An 11,757-nucleotide genomic window follows, 5' to 3' on the forward strand; every position below is an offset into this window, starting at 1 on the left:
AGAAAATTAATATTTAACATTGAAAATAAATTACATTGAAACAGGTGTTGAATGTAGTAACTTCATAAAAACAACATAAAAGGCAAATTGTGTATTCTTTATTCATTTAAATGAAGAAACAATGGTTTGAATAATGATAGGTTTATTTTGTTTTCAATGGACAAAAGCAAAGGAGATATCATAAGAATAATACGCAAAAATACACCATCTATCATATACTGGATACATGCATTGTGAGCCTCACCTCAAGGGAGCTGACATAATTGTCCAGTATCTTCCTGCTAAGGATACCTCCCAAAAGCAAAATCCTTGGTAAAGGCTGGGCATAAAAATGATCAGAAAAATAGTGGGTTTTGTCACTTAGAGTCTTCTTCCATGTGCTTTGTAGCACTTTTTTTGATTGCATTCCACGATACAGTGACGTCTAGTGTACATACATTAAACAAAATGATTATCCAACTGCTCGTGCACGTATTTGCAGTGATCATAGAAGAGAAACAAGTCTTCTCATTGATGCTAATTGTTAACATCTTATCTACACCTTGAAGTTAGAAGTAAACAAACTTAGCATGATTTTTTTTTTCAATTTAACTATGAATTGATGTTTTATAATTAAGAACTTTTGTCTACTAAACCACCATGTTTTTATAGTCGCAACAAGAAAACACAAGACTTCCCGATGTGCAATATTGAACATTTTCAGTCAGCGATTTGAGACGGCTATATTAATATTTAATGACTGCAAGACAATAAGACAGATCCTCCCCAAAGGCTTAAAGGTCCCAGCGGCCCGAAAACGCCGCCAAAGCGCCCACGCTTGACCATGTGTAATTACAGACATGTTTCACACATGTGATCATCCTGCATTAAAAACAGATAAGGACTAGAAAACACAAAAGGGCCCTTTAAGACAAGATGATTTGAGAGCTTGGCAAGCATCGACAGTAAGGCCGGCTGCAAGATATCCCTCGGTTGCAGTTGGCGCAGGAGAATCAGTCAGGGACAAAACAATAAAATACATACCGTACTTATTCATGCACATTTCTTTGAACCTAGAACTAACGTATGAGAGCGTGTTGAACTGTACATTAGGTTTAATGGTAGGATATTGCCGTACTTGTGCAACAATTGATTATCAAAAAATATTGCTGACTACAATCACAAATCAATTGACGAGATCGAACCCAGTTCACAGCAGTGAGAGCATCAAATGCTAACCACTAAACCAGTGGTGGGTCGAGACCCAAAAGTCGGTTGCAGACCCGTCTTCAGTGGGCCTTTGCCTAGGCAAAAAAATGCTTAGGGGAAAAAAGGGACAATTACACTCTTTTACAGTAAATGGATATAATTCCCTGCTCGATCTTCTCCCTGTTCAGTCAATTGTCGCCGTCCCAATTGTGTTAGAAAGGGAGTACATTTCATTTTAATGTGCTTTTGTTGGGTTTGTTTCCTGCTACTGGAAGGTACAGTAAAAGCTTTAAAGATGTTGTATTTCTAGCTTTCACCAGATTCTAATATGTATTATTGAGATATTAAAAAATATTGATGGTAGAAATTTATTTTCATAGATAGCTATTTTAAAGCAGTTTTAGGGGGATGCTTGTATGCAAGTTAGGCTTATATGCAAGTATATACGGTATGTTTTTATTTTGCTGGTCATTTGGGGGGGAAAAGTGAATATATTCCATACCTGCTTCAAACTGCACAACCCTTTCGTTTGATAAATTTGAGAAGTGAAATTGCTTTTTTTGATTTTGTCACAACCAGAACGAAATCAGGACCCAAATGCGTAGCGTTAACCACAAGTTCATTGATAGAAAAATGAATTGCAGCGCCCGCGATCCGGTGCCTGCTGGACGCGGGAAGCAAGCCGCTCTCTCAATCGCATCGTGATCCGAATACGGAAGTGGATCTTCCGTAGCAGGAGATGGCGGTGTCAAGGGCGGAAAAAAACAGGTCGATAGCTGGGACGGGAGAGCAAACGTGGTCAGGGTAAAAGCGGGTCCAAGCCGGAGACAAACGGGTATATCAGGAACGGACGGGTGGAAAAACGGGTGCAAAAACGGGACCAACGGGAGTCAAAATGCTTTTCTTGTAGAAACAGAGATTCGCTGACGGATTGACAACAGGAGAGTGAAAGGACTGGGCTTAAAAAAAGGACAGGGAACCAATCAGATATCCCGCAGCGTTTGGCGCCAAAAGAGCGGGCACAGGTGATCCAAATCAGTCATCGTGACAGATTTGGGTAGCAATGCTGGGTCCTGAAGTCAGATCAATTGAGGAACCATTGCACTAGACCACCAGAGATATAGATGACATACAGAAAGGCCATTCGATTTGATCTCATTATCACACTTTTTCCAGTCACGGTACCAGAGACGGATGTTAGAACATGGAGAAAACAGAAAGTTATTCCTAAAAATATAAATAAACGCAAAAAAGCACGGTGAAAGAAAAAACTGGTTATCTGATGATAAATCGAACTTTGAAAGACATTAAATAAATACATTGTAAAAGTTTACGTTGTCAATGAATTATTTTGATAATTTTCACATGTATTCAACAGTGTTTTTCACTTACAATGTTTAGTTTGAAGTAAGAAAATGGGAAACAAAATTTTATACCGATTTTAGATCAATCATTAAGGTGCGTGTTATAGACAACTGTGCGTTATAAACAAATAAATATGGTTTATTTTTCTACTGTATTTATATAATTATATAATCAGTTAATTATTGTGAATAGTATGCTTTGTTATTTATAATAAAACCATTGCTTTTCTTATCTCAAATAGATTGTTCGGGCTGTTTTTGGATATGCAAATAAATAAATTGAAAAAATAAATTTACCTGAATACTCCTTGAGCCTCAGTATGCATGTAGTGCTTACTGCGCTGTAAACTAAGTGCTGAAACACCATAAAATTCTGAGTTGTTTGCTCAGTGATACAGATGACAGGCAAGTGATGTGTCCCATACTCCGCTTGCAAGAGCGACATGCAGGAGTCGTTATTGGATGTTGCTTTGAAATGTAAAGCAATGCAATGGAGTAAGGTATTTTCAAAAGCCATAGTGATACTTTTGTTTCAGAGTTAGTCATGTTTCATTTATGCATTTTTTTGTCTCTGATACCTATTCTTTCTAACTGTATTAGAATGCTGTATCTACAACCTATCATTAGTATTATTATCACTACAGCAAATCGGGCCTAAAAAATGTAGCCCGACCCGACCCGAGTCGCGGGGATGTAAACCCAAACTTGCCCAAACCCGATGGATTAACCTGATTTGATAAATGAGCCGGAAATATAGCCGAAGATTTAATTTGCCGCCAAAGCAAACAGAAGCCTTACTACGGCCGTGAGTACTTCAATGCCAAACTGCGTTTCGGCTAAACTAAGCTTGGGGTTGACTCGGGGCAGAGTCCCTCAAATCAAGTGTGCACTGCAAGCGCAGCGCATTAATGAACGGTTTGGCGCAAAAGTGCGCATTTTGGCGACGTGCAGCAAATTAAAGTGAAACTGAAAAAAATTACACCAAAAATAAAATTATATTATGCATATTACAAGCTGCAAATAGTGAAAGGTTTGGCGAAAAAAGCAGAAAGTTCGAGCCCAGGCCCAAGATCTTACCTCTATATAACTGTAATCTCTTGTTTATTCTGGGCGTTAGGTTCCAAAATAAACATGTCATTGGCAAAATCCAGAGTGTTAAAATATGTTTTCATTATTATAGAATTCAATGCTCTACAATGCATTAAAAATCAAAGAACACAACATCTTTACAGTTCTTAGCATTCATTTAAAGTACTGTTTATATATGCCCAATAACTTCTATCTTTGGAACAGTTTAGGACATCTCAATCCTGTTGTTTGCTTTTAACAATTGGTGGATTCATTGATAAAAGGTGAAATCTAATTCAGACACACAATGAAATAAATCCTCTGGCATGAATCATGACACATATGCAAATCATTACTTTTTCGATTACAAACGAACACTTTAAAATCTGAGTGCTTAACGGTTTAGGATATTTATTTTAAAGCTAGAAAGTCACTTCCTGTCAATGAATTGTGGGTCTTTCGTTGTGCTGGCAGAGTCAATGGTTAGTGGAAATGCCTTGGTAGCAGGGCAGTACCCTACAGCCGATTGAAGCAAATCGATGAAGTCGGGGTGCATATTCTTTCTCCGACTTTGCAACTATGACCCCCACCTCGAGTGTCATTTTAGGGATATTTTCCTGGTCGGAGGGTGGAGAACTCCCACTTGCCACTTTTTAGAATGCAGCATAAGACGTTGAGTTCGGTTAACTAGAATTGAATTGTGGAACAAGAATTATTCATTTTCAAACTTGTGTGACCAAATATGATTTGAATAATACAAAATAAATAAATAGATGACTAAATGAAAAACACGCACATCTTGCATATTAAAGCCATCATTGAATCAGATAATAATAATATCACATAATACTCTTTCCTGCAACGTGGGTATTGTATTTTATTTTATTAAATCCATTGTTGTAAAAGTTGAATCCAGACGCATTATTATTTTTTCTTGTTAGTGTTAATATTCTTATTCGTTTGTTATTTTATTGTACAACTACAATTTTATTTTTAAACTTTACATTTTGTAAATCATATCAAAATAGTGAATTCAATCAAATTAAAGTAAATACATTATTTGTTCGGGCAGCACTGCGGCGCAGTGGTTAGCGCTTGTGCGGCACAGTTCATGTCATGGGAACCTGTCATGGGTTCAAATCCAGCTCCAGACTTCCTGTGCGGAGTTTGTATGTTCTCCCCGTGCTTGCGTGGGTTTCCTCCGGGCACTACGGTTTCCTCCCACGTTCCAAAAACATGCATTTCAGGTGAATTGGCCGGTCCAAATTGTCCCTAAGTGTGAATGAGCGAATGAGTTGTCTGTCCCTGTGTGCCCTGCGATTGGCTGGCAACCAGTTCAGGGTGTCCGCTGCCCACTGCCCGGAAATGGCTGGGATGGGCTCCAGCCCCCCCGCGACCCTACTGAGGATAAGCGGTACGGCTGATGAGATGAGATGAGACATTATTTGTTCATTTATTGTCCAACTGCTTTTCATCACAAATCCAGCCGATCCCAGCTTACTTCGGACAATTGGCATGGGACACTCCGATCTAGTTGACAGCCAGTTGCAGTTGAATTGATTAACTAATTTAAATCCGATACAAGTAGCTCTTGGCTGCTTCCATTTGGTTCGAGTAGAGGGTTCACGTTATTCCTCTAAAGGCCATACACATAAAAATTGAAGGATGTAAGTGCCACTTTGGCCTTTTTTCCGACTGAATATGAAGGCCACCCAAAGATTTTTTATACAGGGAGTGCAGAATTATTAGGCAAATGAGTATTTTGACCACATCATCCTCTTTATGCATGTTGTCTTACTCCAAGCTGTATAGGCTCGAAAGCCTACTACCAATTAAGCATATCAGGTGATGTGCATCTCTGTAATGAGAAGGGGTGTGGTCTAATGACATCAACACCCTTTATCAGGTGTGCATAATTATTAGGCAACTTCCTTTCCTTTGGCAAAATGGGTCAGAAGAGGGACTTGACAGGCTCTGAAAAGTCAAAAATAGTGAGATATCTTGCAGAGGGATGCAGCACTCTTAAAATTGCCAAGCTTCTGAAGCGTGATCATCGAACAATCAAGCGTTACATTCAAAATAGTCAAAAGGGTCGCAAGAAGCGTGTAGAAAAACCAAGGCGCAAAATAACTGCCCGTGAACTGAGAAAAGTCAAGCGTACAGCTGCCAAGATGCCACTTGCCACCAGTTTTGCCATATTTCAGAGCTGCAACATCACTGGAGTGCCCAAAAGCACAAGGTGTGCAATACTCAGAGACATGGCCAAAGTAAGAAAGGCTGAAAAACGACCACCACTGAACAAGACACACAAGCTGAAACGTCAAGACTGGGCCAAGAAAAATCTCAAGACGGATTTTTCTAAGGTTTTATGGACTGATGAAATGAGAGTCTTGATGGGCCAGATGGATGGGCCCGTGGCTGGATCGGTAAAGGGCAGAGAGCTCCAGTCCGCCTCAGACGCCAGCAAGGTGGAGGTGGGGTACTGGTATGGGCTGGTATCATCAAAGATGAGCTTGTGGGGCCTTTTCGGGTTGAGGATGGACTCAAGCTCAACTCCCAGTCCTACTGCCAGTTTCTGGAAGACACCTTCTTCAAGCAGTGGTACAGGAAGAAGTCCGCATCCTTCAAGAAAAACATGATTTTCATGCAGGACAACGCTCCATCACACGCATCCAAGTACTCCACAGCGTGGCTGGCAAGAAAGGGTCTAAAAGAAGAAAAACTAATGACATGGCCTCCTTGTTCACCTGATCTGAACCCCATAGAGAACCTGTGGTCCCTCATCAAATGTGAGATTTACAAGGGGGGAAAACAGTACACCTCTCTGAACAGTGTCTGGGAGGCTGTGGTTGCTGCTGCACGCAATGTTGAACGTGAACAGATCAAAGCACTGACAGAATCCATGGATGGCAGGCTTTTGAGTGTCCTTGCAAAGAAAGGTGGCTATATTGGTCACTGATTTGTTTTTGTTTTGTTTTTGAATGTCAGAAATGTATATTTGTGAATGTTGAGCTGTTATATTGGTTTCCCTAATGAAAATAAATAATTGAAATGGGTATACATTTGTTTTTTGTTAAGTTGCCTAATAATTATGCACAGTAATAGTCACCTGCACACACAGATATCCTCCTAAAATAGCTAAAACTAAAAAAGCCCCACTCCAACTTCCAAAATATTCAGCTTTGATATTAATGAGACTTTTGGGTTCATTAAGAACATGGTTGTTGTTCAATAATAAAATTAATCCTCAAAAATACAACTTGCCTAATAATTCTGCTCTCCCTGTATTTTCGCTTAAAATCTGATTATATCAGAGGTGGGAAACCTGGTCCAAAAACACTAAAGACATGAAGCCAAGAGGTACTGGGTTTCCAAACCCCTGAACTATATGGTAAGTTTAGCATTTTGGGGTGATCATTGACCCTATTGTCATAAGAAAATATCCGCCCTTGCACACACTTAATTTCACAATGTAAACACAAATAAAGTGGCTCTGAGTATCTTGAACAAATACTTCCCATAAGAGGAAACTGAAAACCGATTAATCCGTTTCCGGCCACCCAAGTAGATCACCAGTGATGGGTTGTGTTGATTTTCTAAGAAATCTTTTACTCAGTTATTCATTTACATGAGCATTGTCTTTATATCATATATTTTAGTGGTTACTGCACCTATTTCAACCCTACTTCTAATAATTACAACCTGGTAATAACATAATAGTACCATTGTAACAACACAGTATGTATAAGTTAACGCATTTCAAACTGGTAGCCTTTTGCGCTATTTGTAACAAAAAAGTTGCTCTCAGGTTCAAAAAGTTTTTGAATCCTAATCTTTACCAAATTAAGAGAGTCCGGAACCTTTGGCAAAAGTAATACAAATATGATTTATTCTTCTTATTCTTATCTAAAATCTCTCATTCTGCTGTATAACTTGTGTATTCCTCTGACCGTTCAGCTTTGATGCTTCATCTTGACCTCGCCACAGTCTTCTCGGCTCTTCGGGAGAAAACGGATTACAGTGGACGAGCCCTTTCGTGTCTTGACGGCTGCAAATATTCTGTGGCACGGTGCACCGAGGCACCAGATGGCTCGCTGTTCGTCCCTGGCCACCATGGCGCCTAAAAACAACCTCCCTTCATCTTTTCTCTCCATTACGCTAGCGAGCACTTTGGGGAGGAGGTAATGAGTTGTGTTGATCAAACTATGCTGCAGAGAATGGAGGTTGCTTCCTTCCAGTTGTGATTTAAGAACAAGAATTCAGAGAGTTGGCTCAGAGATCTGAATAAACTTGAGCAGGAAATTGAACACAAAGTTCAACTCCAAATGCAACAACTGTGCCTGCACAACCAACGTGTGGTTGAGGAAACAAACCGCAGCGAACTTGGCCATGTATTAGGGCTACATATCGTCGCTGTCCTGTAAAAATACAAAAAAAATAAAAACCTCAATATTTTGTCATTTCTATTTGTTTGCAAAATGACAGTGATGATATTATAGATGTTTTGTGGTGAAGAAATTCACATTAAATTTATGAAAATTTAATAGTGGGAAAGAATTTACAGCAAATAAACTTTATTTAGAGGAACATGTGCAAACATGTATGGGATAAAGTCGAGAACTGTCACTTTTGCAGGTGGACCCAAACACAGGGAAACCAGAACAGAGACAGGTGTGCTCAAAAAAAAGGGATGGTATTTATTAATAGAAACAGATGCAACGTGACAAAAAAAGTGGTCACAAAACAACCAAATAACCCCAAAAAACAAACCTGACAAACTCCAAACCAGCAACAAAGACCGAAACCGAAAATGAAAAACGGAAAGAGCAAAGTAACAAACTAACAAGTAGGCACAAAACTACAAACAAAATTTCCAAACAAGAAACCAGAAACAAAAGAAAACAAACCTGAAGGGGCAGTGGAATGGAAAATGACTCAACTAGAATATGATAACAGAAGACTGGATGTCGTTCCCATTTCCGTGCCGCTTTCTTCCGGTCTCCTGTAATCATGTCAGATTTGTTTGTTTTTGGTTTGCACACTTTGTTGGTTGTTGTGAGACATGTTTTGTTTCTCTGTTGTCTAGCACACCTGCCTCCATTCTGGCTTTCCCACATTTGGGTCCACCTCTGCAAACGTGAGAAAGAATTTACAGCAAATGAACTTTACGTTATTTAGTGGAAAATGTGCAAAAGTATATGGAACAAAGTCGAGAATCTCTTCCAGACTCCTAGAATGCGGATGTTAAAATGAAATAATTTACAATCTTTATTTTTGAAAACCCAAATAAAAAAGTGGTATTTATGAGTTCTTCTTGCACTTACTTATCATCAGTTAGTCATCCACAACATAAACTTTACATTATTGCACTTACAGGATTTGAGGTTTATTCATAAATTTCTGTTTTGTTTTGTTGTCCTGTAAATTAACACCTTTAAGTGTCAAATGTACTTTGTTTTTAAAATCAAATGATATTTTCTTGCAAATTTGGCAATTTTTAATCTTTCAAATCATCAACTCATTTTGGAAAATTACAGAGTTTGTTTTCTCTAAACATAACCCCACTAAAAAAAGGATTTTCTGTATTGTTTAGTGCCTCCTAGTGGTACAAACAAATTAATTTATTGAAAATCGACATTTATTTTAATAATAAGCAAAAATACATGAACTATCCTATAAACATGCATTTTTTTAAAAAGTACTGGTAGGTTAAGAAAAATGTGTGGCCGCCATCTTGCTGCTATGGGTTTAAAATAAACCTCTTGAAAGGCTGGGCAAAAAAATAATAAGAAAAAAGGTCTGGTCACTCTGAGCCTCCGTAGTTTGTATTCTTCTCTGTACTTTGGAGCATCCATTGCCGGTTGCACTAAACAATACAGAGACATCTAGTGGTCAAATATTACACAGTGTCCCTTTAAAAAAATATCACTAATATGTGGCCCTAATACATCGTCATACTTAAACAAATGCTTAATTATTATGCCAGCTTCATTATTTTTTTTTTTAGAAAACATAAGTTGCTGTTCAAAATCGCACTCAGTTGCGTGATCTGCCTTCCATCTTGTTTACAAATATTGGTGGAGTAGCACATCTTTCACCACAACACATTCTTCTCTGAACCTCATGAACTTTTTTAAGGTTTCTGCTTCCACTGCCCACTCTTCTCTGCAATGTCACGCGTGATATTAAAAGTTGTGCAATCTACTGTTCAGTCTACCAATGTCAAATCCAGCCCTGCCAAGACGATATCTTCCCTGTTAAAGCTGTTTGTTCCAACTAACCTGTGAACCTTATATGTTGAAAAAGAAAACTGAGAAAAATCTAAATACTCAAGCTAAGAAAAAAATATTTTTCTGTGTCTTACCTTAAGATCCTATAGCTGCTGAAAATGTTGTAGTCATATAAAATGAAATGTCCAGGTGTAATTTCATTTTGTATTCACATCTCCGATAAAGCGCCTAGATTGAAGCTAAGATGTCTTTTTTTTGGTTCTCTTTTTTACAAGGAAACATAGTCCAAGTAAATGTATATTATTGGATTAGATTTCTATATATCAATATATATGAATATATAACAACCGTTATTTTTGACTTTCAGGTATTACAACAATTATATTAAAATGTATAGGATATATATCGAATAATAAACTGATTTCTGTATTTAAAAGTGTGTTTGTAAGTTTTTTACATTGTTGAGTATGTTTGTATGTCTGGGTGTAATTTCATTTAACGAGTTTTTAAATATGATCCCATCATGGAAGGTAGTTTGATCCCTCCAGAATGGAAACAACAGTGTTGGTAAGGGCAGGATTTCCGGTTGACTCATGGAAGTACAAGTACAAGCTACCCTTCCTGTCTTGCTATCAGCTTCCATTGCATCCTGTCCAAACAATTCAGTCTTAGCATCTGTATCCTGCAACATATAAATTCTTGTACAGTATATACCCTGGCCACTCTTAGGAACAGTGATGCAGTTTAACACTGTTCAATACAAAAACTGTAATGCAAGTGCAGATTTAATGTCAATATTGTCTGAATTTTAGTTGAATAAATCAGGGTTACCAACATTTTTTTAAGATAAGGCATTAAACAAATGATCCATAAAAGTTAGATTAGTTCAATTAATCACGATCAATGGTCACGGATCCCTTAACCGCATGGGTCGTCAGGGCACCAATGAGAACGCAACTCTGGACAGCCTTCTCCACTGTTGGGCCGTAGCAAAGTTGGCACCAGTCCATTCATTAATCTTGTCAGCCCAGTTCTTATTTATTCTCCCTCTCCTCCTATCCCCTTGGACAGTGCCCTGGAAAATTATCTTGGCCTGTACTGATGATCTTGTGACGTGACAATACCACTGAAATTTCCATTTGCACACAGTTAACAATAGTTCTTCGTAGGGTCCAATATGCGCTCTGATGGTGTTGTACACTGTTTTGTTTGTCACATAGGCTAAGTAAGTAGCTGATGCCTTCAAGCTTCCTGTAGCATCGCATCTCCATGGCCTGGATTTTCCTTTCCAGTTCTGCTGTGAGAGTCTAGTTCTTGCAAGCTTAGAGGAAGATAGAAGTAACCAGCGCTTGCATGAGTCTAATCTTTGATTTCACTGCTATGTTCTTGTCCTTCCAAATTTGTTTTACTTTCCGATTAATATTTAATAACTAAAGGTTTTAATTTCATTTCAAACATGTGCATGAGTAGAAAAAATTGTGAAGCTGGAACGGATAGTTTACAGAGAAACACTTTAGTGCTGGAGGCAAAACGCCACATGAATTATGGGCATCATAAATGGCGGGACTCTTGGTATTGCCCTGCGGACTCGGAAACACTTTATAAAATCGTTTGTTTGTTCCTACATACACAAATGTCCACGATGATACTCTACGATGCAAAGTTAAGCCGGATATCAACAACTACCAGAAATGCTGCTGGCCACTCTGTACTGAAAATCCGTCGAGTCTTTTCGGAAAACATAAATGTCATGGCCGACGAGTAAAAGTAAGTTCAATTTCTATTTGCACTCAATTCTAATAAATAAATTAATCAATAGTGGAATTGAGTTGAAAGGTTGTTTATGTTAATCTGTGAAAGCAAACCAAAGCTTAATTGTTTGGATGTCAATACTGAGTGCGATTAGA

General features: G+C 38.3%; 1 protein-coding gene across 1 annotated transcript in view; it reads left to right on the forward strand.

The window, feature by feature from the left end:
- ccdc85al (coiled-coil domain containing 85A, like) overlaps positions 1-8,978 on the forward strand; it is a 44,856-nt gene extending 35,878 nt beyond the window's left edge. The window contains exon 4 of the mRNA XM_088342393.1: positions 7,578-8,978. Within this exon, the coding sequence (XP_088198519.1) occupies positions 7,578-7,596 (19 nt within the window). The 3' untranslated portion in view covers positions 7,597-8,978. The remainder of the gene's footprint in view (positions 1-7,577) is intronic.
- Positions 8,979-11,757: the final 2,779 nt, after the last annotated feature.

The sequence above is a fragment of the Urocampus carinirostris genome, chromosome 8, assembly GCF_059441175.1.
Source record: "Urocampus carinirostris isolate Australia breed hairy pipefish chromosome 8, RoL_Ucar_1.0, whole genome shotgun sequence".
In the NCBI taxonomy this organism is placed as follows: Eukaryota; Metazoa; Chordata; class Actinopteri; order Syngnathiformes; family Syngnathidae; genus Urocampus; species Urocampus carinirostris.